At 55.5% G+C, this 21,971-nt stretch overlaps 1 protein-coding gene across 6 annotated transcripts; it reads right to left on the minus strand.

Annotated features, from left to right (window-relative positions):
- Positions 1-1,349: 1,349 nt before the first annotated feature.
- SPACDR (sperm acrosome developmental regulator) lies at positions 1,350-21,971 on the minus strand. 6 transcript variants are annotated; one of them, XM_074390620.1, is made up of 6 exons: positions 21,488-21,971; positions 20,013-21,043; positions 17,035-17,201; positions 9,992-10,040; positions 5,427-5,747; positions 1,350-1,820 (listed from the first exon to the last, which is right to left on the minus strand). In XM_074390620.1, exons 2-6 carry the CDS (start codon positions 20,772-20,774, stop codon positions 1,587-1,589), a joined length of 1,533 nt encoding a protein of 510 aa, XP_074246721.1. In that variant the 5' UTR covers positions 20,775-21,043; positions 21,488-21,971; the 3' UTR covers positions 1,350-1,586. The 6 variants fall into 6 exon arrangements, 5 of the variants coding, with proteins under 5 accessions (XP_074246721.1, XP_003934236.1, XP_074246720.1 ...); XM_074390619.1 differs by lacking the exon at positions 1,350-1,820 and adding an exon at positions 8,081-8,185 and having other exon boundaries at positions 5,667-5,747; positions 21,488-21,965; XR_012515337.1 differs by lacking the exon at positions 1,350-1,820 and adding an exon at positions 7,411-8,185 and having other exon boundaries at positions 5,682-5,747; positions 21,488-21,965.

Below are 21,971 nucleotides of genomic sequence, written 5' to 3' on the forward strand. Positions count from 1 at the left end.
GAGCTGCGAAGGTTTGTGGTGTGTTGGGGAGGGGATGGGGTACTTTTCTAGAGAGCTTCATGCTTCCAGCCAACCAGCCCAGTGGTTCCCCACTGCCCCCTAGCTTTGTTCATGCTCACCCCGTTACTCCCAAGTAACCCCTTCTTGCCAGAAAACCAGCACAGTCATCTGCACCCTCTCTCCTATTTCCAGGTTCTCTGCTGTCCCCAAGCTCTGACTCTGCTGCCATCCCCTTCTGCTTCCCCAAGCCAACCCAAGCCCTGTCAACCCTCAAATCCCTGAATTTTCCTGTCAATTTTTTTTTTTGAGACAGTGTCTTGCTCTGTTGCCCAGGCTGGAGAGCAGTGTTGCGATCATAGCTCACTTCAGCCTCAACCCCTGGGGCTCAAGCGATCCTCCCACCTCCGCCTCCTAAGTAGCTGGGATCACAGGTGCTCACCACCATGCCTAATTTTTTAAAAAAAATTTTATAGAAATGGGGTCTCACTATGTTGCCCAGGCTGGCCTCCAACTCCTGAGCTCAAGTGATCCTTCCATCTCAGCCTCCCAAAGTGCTGGGATTGTAGGCATGAGTCACCACAGCCTTGCTGTTGATTTTGTTAACCCTGCTTTTTCCTGGGGAGCCTCCTCTGCTCCTTCATGTGGCCTGGCTACTCCAAGAGGGGACCTGAGGCTCTAGGATCTCCATTTTGTTGTCTCTCCTGCCCTCCCACCTCCCTCCAAATTGCCACAGCCTCCCTCCAGGCCCTCATTCCCACAGTGCCAGGCCAAACCCCTCACCCAGCTCCCAGGCTGCAGCCTTCACCCGGCCGCCGGGAGCATGGTCCCTGCAGAGTCCCCTGGAGGTGTAGTTTCAGTTCTTGGTGAGGTGTGGGCATTGGGGCTGGAGTTCCTTCCCAGCAGGTGGATGCACCTTTCAAAGCCCCCCTGTGCGTCTGCAGATGCGCAACCCCCCACCAACATGCTCTTCAGCGCCAGAGAGTCAGGGTGGTGGGCTACCTCTGGGAGTCAGCAGTTTCCAGCGAGGCCTCCTTCACTGAGCCTTGGACAAGCCCTGTAATCCACACTAAATACCTTTCCTGTGGGATTGCTAAGGACAGCAGCTGGTGCGAGTGGGTCCTTAACGAATGACAGCTGTTACTGCCTTATAGCGAAAGGCCGAGTTGCCAAGCCTTTCAGCCCCCAGAAGGGAGTGGGGCCCAGAGCAGAAACCTGCTAACCCTCCTTTCCCCCAAATAGACCCACAGGTGACCCCCACTGGGCTTTAGGCTCTCACCTTAGGGGCCTCTCCCTGACCCACCCAAACTCCTCTCATTCCCTCCCGCCATCCACAATCACTCCACACTGACTCAGAACTATCTGATATTTATTTCCCAATGTTTTGATTTTTTTTTTTTTTTTTTTACAAATGGAATAGATGGAATGAAGGGGCTCATATGGGACCCCAGGCCTGGACTTGGGCTCCCGATGAGAGGTGACTCTATAAAGCATCTCCTCACCCACAACTTCTGGCCTGCTGCCCTGACCCCTCCCATCAACCTGACTAAGAGTGAGGTCGGGACTCTCTGAGGGTCTGGGGATCACCCCTAGAGGGGACTTTGGGCATCCAGTTTCAGGGACTGAACCGGCTTGGGTCTCGGGGTAGCGTGGCATCGGACGTGGTGCCGTCTGCGCCTCTCCTGCCTGCGGGACAGCTGCTGCAGCTGTTTCCGAATGGCCCACAGCACCAGGTACACTTCCCACAGCATCTCAGCCTCCGGCGTCTCCAAAGGTGACTGAGTCCTCACTTGGGAGCTAACTGAGGCAGAACTCACCGATGACTGTAAGAGAAAGAGAAGATGTGCACGTGCTAATAGCTGGGTCTAGGGAGAAACCACTGCTAGAACGACTCATAGATAAACAGCAAAGGGCTCCCTGATTCCACCTCTCCCATCAGGCCAGCTCAGACACACCTCCTCCAGGAGGCTGATGCAGGAGAATCACTTGAACCTGGAAGGCAGAGGTTGCAGTGAGCCGAGGTCTCACCGCTGCACTCCAGGCTGGGCAACAAGAGTGAAACTCCATCTCAAAAAAAAAAAATTCCTCAAGATTCACCCATGTTATTGGACATATCAATAGTTTGTCCTTTCTAGCTTTTACAATTTTTATTTGCGTGTTTGTTTTGTTTGTAGAGATGGGGTCTTACTATGTTGTCCAGGCTGGCCTCGAACCCCTGGGCTCCCACCTGGGTGTTTAGAAGGGCTAGGATCACAGGCGTGTCACTGCACCTGCTAATTTATCCCTTCTTATTGCTGAGTAGTATTCTGAGGTTTGAAAATATCAGTTTAACCATTCACGGGCTGAAGGACATGGGTTGATTTTGGCTGTTACAAATAAAGCTGCTATGAACATCCACATTTAGATTTTTTGTGTGGACATAAGATTTCATTTATCTGGGATAAATGCCCAAGAGTACAACTGTTGGGTCATATGATAACTGCATGCTTAGTTTTATAAGAAATTACCATTCTTGGCCAGGTGCTGTGGCTCATGCCTGTAATCCCAGTACTTTGGGAGGACGAGGCAGGTGGATCACCCGAGGCCAGGAGTTTGAGACCAGCCTGGTCCAATATGGTGAAACTCTGTCTCTATTAAAAATACAAAAATTAGCCAGACGAGGTGGTGGGTGCCTGTCATCCCAGCTACTCGGGAGGCTGACAAAGAGAATCACTTGAACCTGGGAGGCAGAGGTTGCAGTAAACTGAGATCAGGCTGTCAAAAAGAAAAGAAAAGAAATGACCATCCTCTTTTCCATAGTGGCTGTGTCATCTTTTTTTTGAGACAGTGTCTCACTCTGTCACCCAGATTGGAGTGCAGTGGCACAAATATAGCTCACTGCAGCCTTGACCTCCCAGGCCCAAGCGATCCTCCCACTTTAGCCTCCCAAGTAGCTGAGACTACAGGCATGCATCATGCCCGGCTAATTTTTTACTTTTATAGAGACAGGTTCTCCCTATGTTGCCCAGGCTGGGCTCAACAAGCTTACAATCCTACTCGCACATACAAGCGTTGGTGAGCTTTCAAAATCAAAATCTGATCATGGCCGGGCGAGGTGGCTCAAGCCTGTAATCCCAACACTTTGGGAGGCCAAGGCAGGAGGACCACTTGAGCTCAGGAGTTCGAGACCAGCCTGGGCAACATAGTGAAATGCCATCTCTGCAAAATATATAAAAATAAGCCAGGAATTGGTGACTCATAGCTGTAGTCCCAGCTATTCAGGAGGCTGAAGTGGAAGGACTGCTGGAATCTGGGAAGCGAAGGTTGCAGTGAGCTGAGATCGTGCCATGCACCCAAGCCTGGGTGACAAAGATTCTGTCTCAAAAAAAAGAAAGGCTGGTGGCTCGCACTTGTAATCCTGCACTTTGGGAGGCTGAGGCAAGTGGATCACGTGAGGTCAGGACCAGCCTGGCCAACATGGTGAAACCCTGTCTCTACTAAAAAAATACAAAAATTCAGCCTGGCATGGTGGCTCACACCTGTAATCTTAGCACTTTGGGAGGCTGAAGTGGGTGGATCACCTGAGGTCAGGAGTTCAAGACCAGCCTGGCCATCATGGTGAAATCACATCTTTGTAAAAAATAAAATAAAATTTTTAAAAAAGAAAAAAAAAAAATTCAGCCTGACCAACATGGTGAAACCCCATCTTTACTAAAAATACAAAAATTAGCGGGGCATGGTGGCACACAGCTATAATCCCAGCTACTCAGGAGGCTGAGGCAGGAGAATTGCTTGAACCCAGGAGGCAGAGGTTGCAGTGAGCCGAGATCATGCCACTGCACTCCAGCCTGGTGACAGAGCGAAACTCTGTCTCAGAAAAAAAAAAAATTGGCAGGATGTGGTGGTGCACCCCTATAATCCCAGACACTTGGGAGGCAGAGGCAGGAGAATCACTTGAACCTAGGAAGCAGAGGTTGCAATGACCCAAGATTCTGCCAGTGCACTCCAGCCTGGGAAATGGAATGAGAGTCTGTCTCAAACAAAAAATAATAACAGATGTGTGCAGAGCTGGCTCAAGGTGTGTGGCTTGGAATGGAATGATCCTAAAGCCAAAAGCCAGCTGGTAGAAGGCAGGGATGCCACCTAAAGCCAAAAGCCAGCTGGTAGAAGGCAGGGATGCCAAGTTTCGGCTTTGGATTGGACCCTTAGAGTAATGGGAGTCCCTTGAAGACATCTGAGCAGAGGAGTGACATGATCAGATTATTATTTTTTTTTTTGAGATGGAGTTTTCACTCTTGTTACCCAGGCTGGAGTGCAATGGCACGATCTCGGCTCACCGCAACCTCCGCCTCCTGGGTTCAGGCAATTCTCCTGCCTCAGCCTCCTGAGTAGCTGGTATTACAGGCACGCGCCACCATGCCCAGCTAATTTTTTGTATTTTTAGTAGAGACGGGGTTTCACCATGTTGACCAGGATGGTCTCGATCTCTCGACCTCATGATCCACCCGCCTCGGCCTCCCAAAGTGCTGGGATTACAGGCTTGAGCCACTGTGCCTGGCCTCCCAGCTACTTGGGAGGCTGAGGCAGGAGAATCACTTGAACCAGGGAGGTGGAGGTTGCAGTGAGCCAATATTGCAACACTGCACTCCAGGCTGGGCAACAGGTTGAGACTCCATCTCAACAACAACAACAGCAGAGAGAGAGAGAGAGAGAGAGAGAGAGAGGGAGATTGAGAGGAAGGACAGGGCTGGAATAATCTAAGAAGGCTTCCTGCAAAATTATCCTAAAAGAAAGAGAGAGAGGGCCGGGCCAGGTGGCTCAAGCCTGTAATCCCACCACTTTGGGAGGCCGAGGCGGGTGGATCACGAGGTCAAGAGATCGAGACCATCCTGGTCAACAAGGTGAAACCCCGTCTCTACTAAAAATACAAAAAGTTAGCTGGGCATGGTGGCACGTGCCTGTAATCCCAGCTACTCAGGAAGCTGAGGCAGGAGAATTGCCTGAACCCAGGAGGTGGAGGTTGTGGTGAGCCGAGATTGTGCCATTGCACTCCAGCCTGGGTAACAAGAGCGAAACTCCGTCTCAAAAAAAAAAAAAAAAAAGAAAAAGAAAAAAAAAAGAAAAAAAACTTGGAAGGCAGAGGTTGCAGTGAGCCGAGATCACACCACTGCACTCCAGCCTGGGTGACAGAGCAAGATTCTGTTTCAAAAAAAAAGAAAAAGAAAAAACCGTTTTAAGAGACAGGGTCTTGCTATGTTGCCCAGGCTGGTCTCGAACTCCTGAGCTCAAGTGATCTTCCCATCTCAGCCTCCCAAAGTGCCAGGAATACAGGCATGAGCCACTGCATCAGGCCAGGAAACAACTGTTGAACAAGTCATAGGAGGGAGGAGTGAGTCACTGGGAGCTGGGGAAAGAGGGAGGGGTACTGGAAACGGGGGGACGGTGCTGACCTTCCAGCTGCACATCTGCCAGCCACTCTGCAGGGCGGAAACCATGAGCATGGAGACAGACTTGACGGCCATCCTGGGCAGCCGCAGCAGGGATCGGCCCTGTCGGCCCAGCTCCGCCTCGGTCCCCTCTGCGGTCTTGGCCAACACGCAGGCATCTGGCAGCTCAGGGGACTCACCCAACTCGAGCTTAGCCTCTTTGAGGGGCTCGACCAACCTCAAAGTCTCAGACACCTGGAGAGTCTTCACCTTTTTCAATGAGTGTTTCTTGGAGGCAGGGTGTTCTAACATCGTTGGTTTCATTTTCTGTCTCCAGAAGAAAATCTGAGAACAAAGACACAGAGAGGAGAGGCAGGAGAGGGGGGCGGGGCAGACACCACCATCCACAGAAGAAAAGGCACAAAAGGGATGGAGCAGTGAGTTTCCTGGCCTCTCTTTCTTCTCCTCCGGTCCCTCCCCAGCTATCCTTTCCCTCCTCTCCACCCCGTCTTGTTTGGCCATAGGAGGCCAGAAAGGGAGGGAGCCCATGCCGTAGGGGGCTGCCCAAGACCCATGCCCTCGTCCCAGTGCACCAGGAGGACACAGCAGTCTCGGAAACTCACCCAGCCAGTAATCCTTTGCCAAGCCCTTCTAACCCATCGGAAGAACCTCATGACCACAACCATCTTTCTCGACAGGACAAACACAGTCGAGGGGGCAAAGCCAGCATTTGGTACGGTGCGGGTGGCGGGTGGAGGACAGGGTGGGCTTTGGGCCAGTGACCACCTCTCGAGGGGTCCTCTGGGAGCTTCAAGCACAGCAGTAAAGAAAGACGTAGGAAATACTGGGGGACAGTCCCTCCCGGTGACACATCCCAGACCTTTCCTCCTCTCCCTGGGACAGGGAGAGGAGTTGAAGTAGGTGAGAACCTACAGTGAGGGAGAGTTCTAGACCATTGTGAGGCTGTCTGGCCCTGACCCCAACCCCCAAGGTCCCGGACAGTCCATCTCTTCCACCCTGGTGCTCCTTTGCTCAGATCCAGGGAAAAGAAACTAACATGTAACAAACTAACAGGCACTGTCCCTGCATCGAGTCATGTAGTCCCTTCACAGCGGCCCTTCAAAGAAGATAATACTGTTAGTGCCACTTCCTCAAAGAGGAATCTGAAATTCAGGAAAGCTAAAGGGGGCTGGGCATGGTGGCTCATGCCTGCAATCCCAGTGTTTTAGGAGGCTGAAGCAGGAGGATCACTTGAGGCCAGGAGTTTAGGACCAGCTTAGGCAACACAGTGGGACCCCCGACTCACTATGTTTAAGTTAAAAAAATTTTTTTAAAAATTAGCCAGTAGTGATGGTGTGTGTCTCCAGTCCCAGCTACTCAAGAGGATGAGGCAGGATTGCTTGAGCCCAGGAGGTGGAGGCTGCAGCGAGCCATGATTTCACCACTGTACTCCAGCCTAGGTAATAGAATGAGACTGTGACCATGTCTCAAAAAACGAACAAAAGAAAGAAGGAAGGAAGGAGAGAAGGAGGAAAGGAGGGAAGGAGGGAGGGAGGGAAGGGAAGGGAAGGGAGGGAGGAAGAGAGAGATGGAGGAAGGAAGGAAGGAGAGAAAGGAAGAGGGAAAGAAGGAAAAAATAAAAAGGAAGGAAGGGAGGAAGGGAGGGAGGAAGGGAGAGAGGGAAGGAGAGAGGGAGGGAGGGAGGGAAAAAACTTAAGGAGGCTAAATGTGGTAGCTCACACCTGTAATCCCAGACCTTTGGGACGCCAAGGTGGGAGAATTACTTGAAGCCAGGAGTTTGAGATCAGCCTGGGCAATATAGCGAGATTGCTTCTACAAAAATATTTAGGCTGGGCGTGGTGGCTCATGTCTGTAATCTCAGTACTTTAGGAGGCTGAGGTGGGCAGATCACTTGAGTTCAGAAGTTCAAGACCAGCCTGGCTAACATGGCAAAATCCCATCTCTACTAAAAGTACAACAAAAAAAGGTGGGGTGTGGTGGCTCATACCTGTAATCCCAGCACTTTGAGAGGCAGAGGTGGGTGAATCACGAGGTCAGGAGTTCAAGACTAGCCTGGCCAAGAGGGTGAAACCACCGTCTCTACTAAAAATACAAAAATTAGCCGGGTGTGATGGCAGGTGCCTGTAATCCTGTGGTGGCTACTTGGGAGGCTGAGGCAGGAGAACTGCTTGAACTTGGGAGGCAGAGATTACAGTGAGCCAAGATCGTGTCACTGAACTCTAGCCTGAGAGTCAGAGCAAGACTCCATCTAAAAAGAAAAAAGAAAAAAAAAAAAAATTAGCCAGGCATGGTGGCACACACGTGTAGTCCCAGCTACTCAGGAGGCTGAGGCATGAAAATCACTTGAACCTGGGAGGCAGAGGTTGCAGTGAACTGAGATCTCGCTACTGCACTTCAGCCTGGGCGACAGAAACAAAACACCATCTCAAAGAGATAAATGAATACATACATACCTACATATATACACATAGCTGGGTGTAGTGGCACATGCCTGTAGTCTCGGCTACTTGGGAGGCTGAAGTGGGAGGATCACTTGAGCCCAGGAGTTGAATACTACAGTAATATATGATCATACCACCGCACTCCAGCCTGGGCAACATAGCAAGACCCCATCTCCATGAAAATAACGAAAATTAGCTGAATGTGGTGATGCGCACCTATAGTTCAGGGAGGCCAAGGCAGGAGGATCACTTGAGCCAGGGAGATGGAGGCTGCAGGGGGCTGTGATTGTGCCGCTGCACTCTGGGCAACAGAGCAAGACCCTGTCTCAAAAAAAGAAAGAAGAAATTAAAAAAAAAAAAAAAAGAAAGAAAAGAAAAACCAAAGAAGTTGCCAAAAGTTATGAACCTAAGGAAACTAAGGAGGCAGAGACTCAGGGACTCCAAGGCAGGTCAGCCTCCAAGGACCTGGCTTCACAGCTTCCTTCTAGTCGGGGCCCCTTCTGCTTCTCCCAGGGCCCTCCTGGGGCTTTGGCGGCAGCTCTTCCCTCTTTCCCACTAGATGGGGTCCTTCTCCATTGCTGCTGACTCGCCTGGGACCAGAGCCCAGGCTGTCAGGGAGGGGCCACCTTGCCCACAGGGCCCGTCCTCAGCTGGCGGCCGGGGGTGGGAGCCGCGGCGGCCGGCCAGGCCTGGCAAGGGCACCGTGTGCCCGGGGAGCCTGGCCCACACCCAGCCCCGAGACAAGGGGCCCATTCAGGGCCCCCCGCCCCGCCCCCAAACAGCCACCCAGATCCAGCCCGCAGAGGGGACACACTGGGAAGCTGGGGGGTGGGTCTTGGGCAACCACCAAAGGCCTCATTGTTTCCCGGCTGCCCCCCGAGCACGTGGGCAGACACCCCCCCGCCCCCAATCCTGGCCTGCCCCTTCCCAGGACCCGAACCGCTGGCTCCCTTCTCTGGCCTCTGTCTCGACCCTTACGTCTCCCACACTTTAAACTCCCCAGTCTGCAAAAGAAAAGATCTCAGGGGAGCCTGACGCGGCAGGCATGAACCCCGAGTCTGGACACAAGTGAAGAACGAGATGTCAACCTCCAAATTCAAGTTTCTTCAGAGTTTTTAATTATTATTATTACTTTAATAACAACCTGAATCCCAGAACTTCCAGATACTGTCCACACTCCCTCCCCTGGGCAGAGGAGAGGGGGCACCTCAAGGGAACAAGGTGGGGGTGGGATGTCTGCCAGGGAGCCTCCTACTCCCCCAGGCTGTCTACTGCTGGGGGTCCCACGAGGGAGGGTGGGGGCTGGGTTCCCTCCCAGAGGGGGGTCCCTCTGACACCCCATCCTGAAGCCCTCCCTCCCTCCATCAAGGCTGGGGATGATGAGGAGACGGGGCAGGGGCAGGGGGACGAGGCCAATGCTGAGCCTTGAACTCCCACCCTGGGGACACAGGGACATTAAAGCTGCATAGGAAGAGGGGGCAGGCGGCTGGCGCAAGGCCGGGCAGCCCCAAAGGCACATTGTAAGGGAAGGGAGGCTCAGACGGAGGGCCCATTGGGCGCGGGGTGCCCAAGTCGTGGGACCCCCGAGGAGGGCAGCTGAGCCAGCTGCTCCGGGCTGGCCAGGGCGCGCAGCAGCCCGTTCTCCTGCTCCAGCGCGGCGTTCCGCTCCGCCAGGTCCCGGATCTGCTCCTTCAGCACCTCCACCTCCTCCCGGACCGCAAACATGAGGTGGGACTTCACCAAGTCCTGGGGACCCCGGGACAGGCATGGGGTCAATGGGTGGGTGACTCATCCCCTGCCCAGTGCCTCAAGGGCCGGGGTGGGAGACAGTCGCCAGTGCCCAGAGGATGAGGGACAAAGTAGCGAAGGGACAGGGGACAAGGACAAGGGATGGAAGAAGAGTCAGGGCTCAAAGATAGAGATGGGGACCAGCAGCCTGACCAGAGACCAGGCAAAGTCAAGGGTGTAGGTGGCAGCAGGAGACGGTGGAGGATGCCCAGAGCCCAGCAGGGAAAGGGATGGAGGAGCTGGGAGTTCCTGCTCCCTGGTGAGGAAGAGAAACGGGCTGGGGCAGGGGAACGGCTTAAGGGGGCCGGGATCTCCTGGGACCAAGATGGCTTCTCTTACCATGGCTTGCTCGATTTTGTTGTCAATGCCAACCAGGCTTCCGGAGCCACTGGAGAGACACAGGAAGGTGAGGGGAGGAGAGGAGGAGCCTTCCCAGGTGCTGGCTTCTTGGACCACAGCCTCCCACCCACACCCCCCTGTACCTGTGACAGTAGAGAATGAGGGAGAGGAGGGTTTTGTCCATCCCCCTGCGGGCCGAGGGCCGCTGCCCAGGGCCCCCCAGGCCCCGGTGTGGCGGAGGCCCAGATGTCCCTCGGATGGGAGATGCACCCCGTGGAGAGCAAGGGGAAGAGGCACAGCCCCTTTTACGGGGCGGCCCCGGAGCCATCCCCACCACTCGGGTCTCATAAGATGACACCAGGGACTTGACAGAGACCCCTGGCTGGGCCATGCCCAAGGGAAAAGGGTCCTTGGACACCCACCCCCAACAGAGAGGGATGCAGTGAAGGGAATGCCTGGGGGGCTCAGAGCCCCCCGGGCAGAGCGGGATCTAGCTGGTGCCAGGCAGGCAGAGAGGAGACAGTGCCTCGGGGGTGCTGGCCTGAAAGATATACACCACCCCCCCAGGGCAAGGCCTGGCTGCTATTGGCTCCTTGGGGACACGGGGAACCCCCTCCCTTCGGCTCCTCGGTGGGCGGGAATTCCCAGGCACGGTCAGTGCCAGTGTCCCCTTCTCACCCTGGCACCGATCCCAGAGTAGAGGGGAGGGGGCTGACTGAGGAAGTCAGTTGTGGCTGGGCTCTGGGAGGGGCTTGGGGCAGAAGCCTGGGTCTGAAAGGGGAATGAAGGGTGTGACGGGTGAGGAAGGGCCTGGCGCTTGGAGGTCCCTCTCCACCTCTGACCCCATCCTGTCCCCTCTGTCCCTCAAGGCCTCGGGAAAGAGGGTGGAGGTGGCTGGGGTGGGGGGGGGTCGTTCTGATGTGCTCATGGTCTTCCATAGATTGTGAGCGCTCTCCCACCAAAAAACACCACAGGGCTCACATCATAGGTGACCGCTGGGACCTGGCCAGAAGGTCTTTGACTTCCCACAGATAATACAAAAAATGGGAAAGGTTACCATGGTGACAGAAACTGAGCCCAGAGCCCTGTAAGACAAATATAGCCTAAAGGCTGGGCGCAGTGGCTCCTGTCTGTAATCTCAGTTTTTTGGGGGGCCAATTTGGGCAGATCACTTGAGGTCAGAAGTTCAAGACCAGCCTGGCCAACATGGTGAAACCCCATCTCTACTAAAAATACAGAAATCAGCCGGGCATGGTGGAGGGCACCAGTAATCCCATCTACTGGGGAGACTGAGGCAGGAGAATCACTTGAACCCAGGAAGTAGAGGTTGCAGTGAGCCAAGATTATACCACTGCACTCCAGCCTGGGCGACAGAGTGAGACCCTGTTTTAAAAAAAAAGTCCAGGCAAGGTGGCTCACACCTGTAATCCCAGCACTTTGGGAGGCCAAGGTGGGTGGATCACCTGAGGTCAGGAGTTTGAGACCAGCCTGGCCAACATAGTGAAATCCTGTCTCTACTAAAAATACAAAAAAATTAGCCAGGCATGGTGGCGGGTGCTTGTAAGTCCCAGCTACTCCAGAGGCTGAGGCAAGAGAATCGCTTGAACCCACGAGGCAGAGGTTGCAGTGAGCTGAGATTGCACCACCGCACTCCAGCCTGGGCAATAAGAGTGAAACTCTGTCTCAAAAAAAAAAAAAGCCTATATGCCTGGGACTTGGGTCTGGTATCTCAGAGGAAGAGCGGGCTTGAGGACAGGAAGGGAGGTGAGCTTGGAGATGGAACTTTGGGAAGAGGAGCAACAGGGTTTAGAAGAGAGCTGGGAGTCCAAGGCGACAGGGAGCGGGAGAGGGTCTAGCTGCAGTCTGGAAAGTGGCCACCAGAGGGAGACTCAGGCCTGGCTCAACAGCCCCAGGGCTGGGCTCCAGGCTGGCTCCAGGACACTAGGCTCTTGGTCCCAGAATCTGGCTCTCTCAAGCTCCATTCTCACTGTCCAGGACCTGTACAGGCTCTTGTGCCCGGCTCCAAGGCACCCTCTCCCACCACTCAGGCCCCAGGCTCTCGCCCTGAGGCTCCCAACCCACCCCTGCACCCCTGCGCCCTGGTGCTGTGTCGGGATCCCCAGTCCTGCCCTCCAGTCCCCAGCTGGGCCTTTCTTGGAGTGCGGAGGGTGGGGGGAGGGCATGGGGGGGCACTAAGGCGCTGCAGCCCACATCCCTGGGCTCCCCTGCAAGCCCTCCCTCCTGACTATCAGACTTGCTTCCCCTGGTGGGGGGGGACCAGCACTCAATGCAAGGTGACCCCTAGATGAGGTCCTGCAGCCAGGAAGGGAGCATGAGGGAGCTGGGAATTTTCCATTTCTCATCCAAGCTCTGGGTGCCGAAGGTGCTGACAGGTGGAACAACTAAGGTGACCAGGCCTGAGACAGCAGGATGGGGTGGGTAGGGAAAGGGCACCTGGGATTCCTGGGGCGGGGTGAGGGCTGGGCGGGGAGAGGAGAGTTGAAGAGGGTGGGGTGGGTCAGCCAGCTGGAGGGTCAAAGTAATTTTTGAGCTATTTCTTTCCTTGGTTTTTTTGGTTTTTTTTTAGATTGAGTTTTTCACTCTTGTTGCCCAGGCTGAAGTGCAATGGTGCAATCTCGGCTCACCGCAACCTCCACCTCCAGGGATTCAATCGATTCTCCTGCTTCAGCCTCCCAAGTAGCTGGGATTACAGGCATGTGCCACCATGCCCAGCTAATTTTGTATTTTCAGTAGCGATGGAGTTTTTCCACGTTGGTCAGGCTGGTCTCGAATTGCTGACCCCAGGTGATTTGCCCCCCTCAGCCTCCTAAAGTGCTGGGATTATAGGTGTGAACCACTGCACCTGGCTTGAGCTATTTCAACCAGCAACACCCCGGTGGAGATGGAGCCACCACAAAAAATCCAATTCTCCCCCACTCCATTAAACAAACTCACAGAGACCAAAGGGGCAGATACACAGAGACAGGAACACAGGCCCTGCTTGGCGGAGACTCAGGGGTAAAGATGTCAAGTAAGTTTTTCATTCTCGCCAGAGATAAAGGAATAATACAAAAGTAAACATTTGTTGGCCATCAGGTGACTGTCTTCCGTTTGTCTAGCACCTGAGAGTTTCGACCGCACTTTCCAGTGGGACATTCTAACGCACACTTCAAGGGACCAGGACTCTGACAACCCAGGCCCTCCCCTTGAGGACCCCTGAGTTCAGGGTCGTGGGCACTGTGCTAGAATTCTTTGGCAGGCTCTCCGGGAGGAAAGTAAGAGTTGCTGAGACACGATCAACCCACAAGCCCAAAAGCAAGTTTGTGTGGATTAGAAAATGTCCCCTTCTTCGAGACCCTTAATGCTGTCTTCCAGAAAAATGTGATTTCAAGCATCTACTGTGACTTCAAATATAAGTGGCACCCCCTGGAGTTGTGCAGAGCATGACATGCACAGTTGGAGACTTAGCCCTGCAGGACTCTTGATTCTGGGGCGGGGACAGCCCTAGGAACTGGTCTTCCTCTTTGAAGATCAAATAAAGCAGCCTCAACATGAAGATGAGATGAAAAAGCAGGACACCTGGGAGAAATGGGGAGCCTGGGATCTTGCGGACAGGGGCCAGCCCCATGCACCCTCCAATGTGTTTGGGGGAGCCCCTAGGGCCTACGCCTGGGGCCAAGAAAGTGGCATCTGGCTGCCCTGTCTCTACTCCCTCCAGGATCTGTGGTGTCTTTGGGGCGGGGCTGAGAAGGTCAGGGAGGGGGAAAGGGAGCTGGCTCCCTGCCCTGCTTGGGAGAGCTGTCCCTGACAGCCCTAGAGAGAAAAGACATTATAGACCACTGCCACCACCTCCTTGCTTGGGACACAGGTATCCCTGTAGGACAGTGGAGAAAGTGTGGCTTTGGGGTTGGACCCAGGCTCCAATTGCAGTCTAGCCACTTGAACTAGCTGGGTGGCCTTGGGCAAGTTTCTAAAACCCTCCTGGCCAGCTCGGCGGCTCATGCGTGTAATCCCAGTACTTTGGGAGGCAGGTGGGTGGATCACCTGAGGTCAGGAGTTCGAGACCAACCTGGCTAACACGGTAAAACCTCATTTCTACTAAAAATACAAAAATTAGCCAGGCGTGGTGGCACACATCTGTGGTCTAGCTACTCGGGAGGCTGAGGCAGGAGAATCACTTAAACCTGGGAGGTGGAGGTTGCAGTGAGCCAAGATCATGCCACTGCACTCCAGCCTGGGCAATAGAGCAAAACTCCATCTCAAAAAAAAAAAACAAAAACAAAAACAAAACAAAACAAAAAAAACACCCAAAACACCTCCTTCTCTGTGTCTCAGATACTTCATCTGGCAAGTGGGAGAATGGAACTGCTTTTAGGATTGCAAGGGATAAGGGAGTAGTGGATCCAAGGGAGGTACTGGATAAATAAATGTACCTTTTCTTTCCCAAGTCCCTGGAATCCATTCCCTATAATCCATGGATCCCCAGGCCGGCCACCACCCTCACCCCCATTCCTTCCATCCACTTCACAACTTAACCAACTACCTCCCACCTGCCACAAGGGGATAAAAATTTCCAGCCCTGGGACGTGAGCATTCCAGATTCACCTGCACCCTCTGTTCGCCCCTCCCCAGATTCAGGGACTGGTCAGGCATCCTCGACTCCCTCCCTGCCATCTAGACACTGAACATCTCAACCCACCTTCCCTCTCAAGAGGGAGATCCCAGGCTACTGGGACCCTGTCTTGCCAGCTCTGCACACGCCAGACAGGAGAGGTGGGATCTACACGCCCCATTCCTAGGGGGTAGGGGATGGCCCAACCCAAACCCGCTGGCCCGGCAGGGTGGGGCTGGAGGGGCTGAGCTGGGACAGATCCCCAAGAGCCTTAGAGCACAGCAGGGTGAAGTGGAGGCTGCGAGCCAGACCGGTCAGACTGGGGTATGCAGGGAGGGGGTGGGACGGAAGGAGGGAGTGAGGGAGGGACAGGGGAAAGATGGAGGCCTCAGGAGGTGGAACCCTCTAAGACAGAGACAGCAGGAGGCTGGGCTGTGAATTCAACGGAGTAGGGGAGGGATGGGGAGTCCTCTTGCCAGGGAACCTCCCAAGTGGGAGGGAGAGAGGGCGGGAAATGCTGAGAATAGCAGTGATGGGGGCAGGTGACTCTCCCGGCCCTGGCCGACCTCACACCTCGCACATTCCTGAGAGCGGGAACGTGCAGAATCCACCCTGCCCTGCCCAGCCCTGCCCAGCACTGGCACCCTTGCCCTCTGTCCCACCGGCTCGAGGCCACCCCTTCTGCCAGGTCCCTGTCCTCCCCAAGGCCCCAGGACACTGTCAGTGGTGGGCTTGAGTCCTGATCCCCGAGAGCAGCCCCCAATCTGGGGAAGACAGGAAGGAGCAACTCCCATCTGGAGCGGGTCCCTCAGGCACCCACTCGACCACTCTCGAAGCCCCACCCCCAATTTCCTTCCAAGTAGGAAGTCCCTCCCCTTGAACGCCTCCCAGGGGAAGTCCCACTCCTCCCCCCAAAAGAAAAGCGGTGACTCCCCAGCCCTTCTGCCAGGTTCCTATCAGTCCCTGGCCAGAAGCAGGCAGCCTCTGGCTATCTCTGACTCAACGATTCTGGGCCTCCCTTTTCAGTTTGCTGGCTTTCTTAGGAACGGTGACACCTGGCCCTGGAAACCCAACCAACAGAGCACTGTCTTCTAAAGGATGAACCCCAGAAAGTCACTCTCTGCTGTGCCGCCCCTGCCCCTTTGCCATTCCTAGCTGACTCTTAGGGAGTGGCTTTCTTGGTTCTAGAAATCCTAGGATCCTAAAGTAGACCCTGTGGGCTATCAGGATGTCACAGTCCCTTACTGGGAGAGGAAGAGGGAGATGGAACTGGGAGGAAACTAATTCCCATTCTTTTTCACCTTTTTTGTTTTTTGAGATGGAATCTCGCTCTGTAGCCCAGGCTGGAGTGCAGTGGCGTGATCTCGGCTCACTGCAACCTCTGCCTCTCAGGTTCCGGTTCAAGCCAATTCTCCTGCCTCAGCCTCCCAAGTAGCTGGGATTACAGGCACGAGCCACCATGCCCAGCTAATTTTTGTATTTTTTTTGGTAGAGACAGGGTTTCACCATGTTGGCCAGCCTGGTCTTGAACTCCTGACCTTATGATCTGCCCGCCTCAGCCTCCCAAAGTGCTGGGATTACAGGTGTGAGCCACTGCACCCGTCCTTTTTTTTTTTTTTTTTTTTGAGGTGGAACCTCGCTTTGTTACCCAGGCTGGAGTACAGTGCTGCAATCTCAGCACTGCAGCCTCTGCCTCCTGGGTTCAAGTGATTCTCCTGCCTCAGCCTCTCCGAGTAGCTGGGATTACAGGCACGCACTACCACGCCTGGCTGATTTTTGTATTTTCAGTACAGACAGGGTTTCACTATGTTGGCCAGGCTGGTCTCAAACTCCTGACCTCAGGTGATCTGCCCGCCTCGGCCTCCTAAAGTGCTGGGATTACAGGCATGAGCCACTGTGCCCAGCCTACTTCTTATAAATATGTATGTTTTTCTTCTTTCTTTTTCTTTTTAGAGATGGGATCTCGATATGTTGCCAGGGCTTAATCTTGAACTCCTGGCCTCAAGCAATTCTCCTGCCTGGGCCGCTCAAAGTGCTGTGATTACAGGCAGGAGCCACGGAGCCCAGGCCTGATTCCCTATTCTGTCTCCAGCACGCATTCACCAGTGGGTTCCTGAGGTTGGCCAGATGATCTCTAAATCTGCAAGAGCTCTGGAATTTGACAACAATGACTCCCTTCAAACTCTAAAAAAGGCTGTGGCCTGACAGTTTCAAGCCAGGGAGTCCCACCCAGCCCTCTTCACAGAGGGGGAGTGGGTCCGAAATCAACTGTGTACAGTGGTTATGCCCAGGCCAGGTTTCTCTGTCTAAGAGATCCTCTCAAAGTTCAACCTGGGGGAAGGACGCCTCCTGGGCAGCTTCTTACGGTTACCGCAGGTGCTGGGTGGAAAGCCTGAACCCCATGCCCCGCCACCCCACGAAGCCCACCTACCTATCATCATCGCTGTCTAGGTGACCACTGATGGCCAACATGGAGTGGGCCAGGCTGAATTTCTGAGCTGCTACTGCTCCAAAGGGGTCTGGAGATTTGTGAGCCAGGCTGACATCCGAGGCGAAATAGAGGGCAGGGGAGCTGGGGCGAGAGTCGAGTGGGAGCACCTGGAGGCAGAGAAGTAGGAACACATGGAGAACAGAAAGGAACCAGTCACCTGACCACTCGCCTACTAGCCTTCGTCCCTCTCCACCTCCCCACTCTGGGGGACCCAGGACTCCTGTCCCCACCACCCTTCCCTCCTCCAGCTCCAGCTCTGGGAAAGGCATTAAGGAAGTACTAGAAGCAAGAAATGGGTCAACCTGAGGCATGGGGGCAGTGGCGTATGGGATATTAGAGAGGGTCTCCCAAGTGGGAAGAGGTGGGGACTGATGGAAGAACTGAGAAGAGACCCAATGCCCCTGCTTCCCCTGGCATGGGAGCCCTAATCAGAGGCTACTCAGAGTGTCTGCCTTCTGTTGTTTTTTTGAGATAGAGTCTCACTCTGCCACCCAGGCTGGAGTGCAGTGGCATGATCATGGCTCCCTGCACCCTTAAGCGATTCTCCAGCCTCAGCCTCCCAAGTAGCTGGGACTACAGACATGCACCACTATGCCTGGCTAATTTTTTAGACAGGGTCTAAAAGACAGGGTCTTAGTATGTTGTTCCAGCTGGTCTCAAACTCCTGGGCTCAAGTGATCCTCCTGCCTCAGCCTCCCAAAGTGCTGGGAGAATAAGCCACCGCTCCCAGCCTGTCTGGCTTTTTTTTTTTTTTTTTTTTTTTTTTGAGATGGAGCCTCGCTCTATCACCCAGGCTGGAGTGCAGTGACATGATCTCGGCTCACTGCAACCTCTGCCTTCTGGGTTAAAGTGATTTTCCTGCCTCAGTCTCCCGAGTAGCTGGAACTACAAGCACCCACCACCACATCTGGCTAATTTTTGTATTTTTAGTAAAGATAGGGTTTCACCATGTTGGCTAGCCTGGTCTTGAACTCCTGACCTCAAGTGATCTGCCTGCCTCAGCCTCTCAAAGTGCTGGGATTACAGGCGTGAACCACCGTGCCCAGGCTGCCCTCTTCAAATGACTCCAACGTCACCTCTTAGAGAGGCATTTCCTCATCATTCACTGGTCCACTGAACTGTTTCATTTTTTTATAGCACCTAACATTATCTGAAATTAAAGTATTTATTGTGTCTCTCCCCCGCTGGAAGGTCAGTTTGCTCAGTAGCTATTTGTAGAATGAATGGATCCTCAGAAACTGCTCCTCCATCCCCTTACCCACCCCCCTACTCTCACCTCCCACCTCAAACTTCTCTGACTCAGGTGGAATTCTGCTCCTGCACTCTGCCCTAGGGTTGGGGGGGCTGGTTGTGGAGCTGGGGGGAGGCGGAGCCTGGGCGTGGACCCGAATAGCCCAACAGGCGCTGGGGGCGGCAGCAAAAAGGGCGGGGGCGACAGGAACATGACAAGACGCCTCTGTGCGGCCCCGGGAGGCCCCAGCTTCTCGGAAAAGCCAAGAACAGAGAGTCCAGGGTGGTTAGAGGGACAGACAGAGGAAGGGGGCCCAGGTCGTGTCCGCTGGCCCTTCTCTACCACTCGCCTCTTAAGAGGGAGAAGAGGCACGGGGGGACGCGGAACGGAGACAGACTTTTGGGCAGGGAAATAGCAAAACAGATGCATGCAAACAGAGGACCATCAGGAGGTGGGGGAAGGCTTGCAGGTAGCAGGCACTGGAGAGAGAGAGAGGCAGGGTCTGTGGCCCCAAGAAAAGCTCAGGCCGGACTTAAGGACAGAGAGCAGGGAGGCTGGCGGCCAAGGGGGTTTGCTTTGGAAGAGCCTGAGGACAGGAGCCAATAAGAGAAACAGCATCTTCTCCCCCGGGGTGGGCGTTGAATGCAAGAGTTCAAGAAGAGTGGGGGGAAGAAGGAGGGGTGCATCATGAGAGATGTGAGATTGAGGCCAGGAGGAGTGGGGGGGAGCCGGTCCTGACCGGTCCTGACAGGACCCAGACATCCAGTCCCAGGTTATTTTTATACTGTGGTTTGTGCCCAAGGCCAGGAAGGGGAAAGAGTTCGCATCCTCACACTCCCTGCCTTTCCCCAGCCCTCCGAGGTGTTATTTTCTCCTGCAGGACAGAAGTATCCAATCCCTGTGTCTCTGGCTTCTCGCCCCCACCCCGGGGACCCAGGCATCCTGCCCCCCCACCCCCAGCCCAGACTTGTTCCTCTTTTGGAGACAGGAAGGAGAAACAGTACGGGGACTGCATTCCTTCTCAGGTTCTTCTCGCCTGGAGGGAGTTGGGCCAGACAACTGGGGGGTGAAAAGCATCAACCAGCAAGCCCCTTCCCCATCTCAGGGAGGTGTCCCCCCACCCAATTTCTCCATGACACTTGGCTTGCAGCAAAGCTAGAAGTGGGACTGTGATAGGTTGCTGGGGGAAAAGAAAGACCCCACATTCAGGATGGGGCTGCAGTGGAAAGAGACTGGCAGCATACAAGGCCTACCTGTTACCTTTCCTCCCCAAATCCTGGCAGCTCCTACCCCAGGGACCCAGCTTCCCAGCTGGGGCCTCCGCCCTCATCACCTAGAGCCAGAGGAGCTGAGACCAAGACAGAAGAAGGCCAGGTGAGGAGGCCACATATGCCAGGCTACGTGAAAACCAGGGTAGAGAATCAGAGGCCAGAGAGAAAGAGAAAGGGTGCAAAAAACAGGAAGGAGGCTGAGGCAGAAAACGAAGGAGGAGGAAGGGGCTTGAGAGTGACTTGGCAGGCACAGAGAAGGGGGCTGTCTGATCTGATAGACAGGTGATGGAAAAGGAGGAGGAGGAGGTGGAGAAGGCGGAGGAAGGGGAGGAGGAGGAGGGAGGCAGAGGTAGGGAGGCCCAAGATGGAGGTCAGGCCAGGGCTGAGATGGACGAGCCCTAGAACCCAGGTCTTACCTGCCCCATCTCCTCTGGAGCACCCAACTCCATCCGCAGCCGCACGTCTACAGCTTTCTTCCGAGACAGTGGAGGGGTCCTGGTCCCGGAGCCCCCAGCCTCTGCTTCCACCCTCAGGGAGGGCAGGGGCATGGCAGCCCGAGAGGTGCCCCCGCTCTCCCCAGTCCCAGGCTCTGGGGGGCGCTGCTGAGGCGGGGAAGCCGACAGTGGGGGTGTCTCTGCCTTGGCTTTTCCGGGCACCACCAGCTGGCCCAGCCCCCCAGTGAAGGAGCGGGCCTGAGGTCCGGGAGAGGTCGGGGGTGGACGGAGCCAGGAGGTGGGGCCCTGAGACAGACCTGACTGTGGGGTGGGGGTGCCCAGGCCTAGGCTGGCCAGCTCCAACCTGGAATCCAAAGATCTGCCCCCTGCACCCCCTGAGGTCCCTCGAATTCCCTCCAGGAGGCGGCCAAAGCTGTGGGGCTCCAGGTCTCGCTCATAAACATCCACACAAGTCCAGCGACCTCGGCGATAAGGCTCTCCCAGGCCGTGGGGCAGCTTCACCACCCGGAAACGGGAGGAGGGGGCCCCAGGTGGTGGAGAGCCATTACGGGGGGTCCCCTTGCCCCCCGGATCAGGGCTGGGCTCCCCATTTGGCAGGCGGGGCGGAGGCCCGGTGGGGGGCGGTGGGGCAGGGGGGTCCGAAGCCGCTGGGCTCCCCGGGCCCTCGTAGTCCGTGGTCACGCTGGTGATTTGGAAACTACTCTTCTTCTTGCCCCCACTCATGGTCCCTGGGGCTCAGGGTTGGGCCAAGGTTGGGGGTGGGCTGGGGCTCCTTGAAGGGGCTCAGGCACCCCTGGAACAAGGGGGCCACATGGTGGGGGCATCCGGGCCCCTGGGGACGTCTGGGTCCGACATGGCAGGAGGGCCTGGCGGGAACCGGGGGTGCCTGCTGGGTGAGGGGAGAGGAGGAGAGTGGAGGTGGCAGGAGGGGGGAGCAAGGGCAGGTTTTTCCTGCTGCTGTCGCTGCTGAACTCCAGAGCTGAGTTTGCAAACTGGAAAGAGAGAGAGAGAGAGAGAGAGAGAGTTTATGTGTGTGTCTGTGTGAAACCAGTGGGCAGGCCACCTCCGGGGCTTCCTCTCCGGGGAGCAAAGTGGGGGAAGGGGAAACCGTCAGAGACCCAGAGACAGGCAAGAGATGACAAGAGACCAGGGCAGAGGGGACCGGATCCCAGAAGGCGTTCAGGGTAGGAAGAGGCAAACGGGTCCCAGAGTTGAACATTTCTTTCCTGGGATTCCGACTCAGGGATCCTGCATTGTCCCAAGAGCTCGTACTCCAGGGCCTGGAAGAACCGGGGTGAAGCAGCTCCCCAGCCTGGCCCGGCCACCCAGAGAGACCTCTCCTAGGCCTCCAGCCCCCACCCTCACCCCAGCTCCCACATCTCTGGGGCAAGCCCTGCCAGGCTACCCCCAGCGCCCCGCCCAGCCCCGAGCCCTACCTCTGGGGCTTCGGCCACTGATGTGAGCCTGGGGGTCCCGGCGCCTAAGAGGTAGGGCTGTCGGTTCCCTGGGGCCTCCTGGCCCCGGGCAGTGGCGGGACACGCAGGCGGCGATCAGAGGCTGCCCCGTCCTCTTCGGGAGCCGTAGCTCACTCTGCGAGGCATCTCCGTGGAAAGTTTGCTCTCCGGAAAAGAAGGAACCCGAGCCTCCTCCGAGGAGCCCAGGCGCGGCCTCTGAAGCACCAAGGGTCTAGAGACGATGTGGGAGGGGGCGGCGGAGTCCCCCGCTGCTCCCAGTGGCGGCCGGCGAGTTGGTGTCCCGAGTCTCCTCCCGCGTGGCCCCGCTGGGTCCGTGTCTCAGCTCCTCGGCTCCCCTGGGTCTCTGCCTCTCCGTCTTTCTCTTTCTGGGCTGTTGACAACCCCCACACCAGGAAGTCCTGCCTCCTCGGGCCTGCTGACTGCTCCTCTCCTCCTCCTCCTCCTT

This window comes from Saimiri boliviensis, chromosome 20 (genome assembly GCF_048565385.1).
Source record: "Saimiri boliviensis isolate mSaiBol1 chromosome 20, mSaiBol1.pri, whole genome shotgun sequence".
In the NCBI taxonomy this organism is placed as follows: domain Eukaryota; kingdom Metazoa; phylum Chordata; class Mammalia; order Primates; family Cebidae; genus Saimiri; species Saimiri boliviensis.

Bases quoted from the DNA above. Each gene is read 5' to 3' on its own strand.
- SPACDR (XM_074390620.1), bottom strand. From the start codon at position 20,774: ATGAGTGGGGGCAAGAAGAAGAGTAGTTTCCAAATCACCAGCGTGACC. The intron at 17,202-20,012 runs GTAAGACCTGGG...CTCTGCCTCCAG, and splicing joins CTCCAGAGGAGATGGGGCAG to GTGCTCCCACTCGACTCTCG. The intron at 1,821-5,426 runs GTCAGCACCGTC...TTTCTCTTACAG, and splicing joins GGCAGATGTGCAGCTGGAAG to TCATCGGTGAGTTCTGCCTC.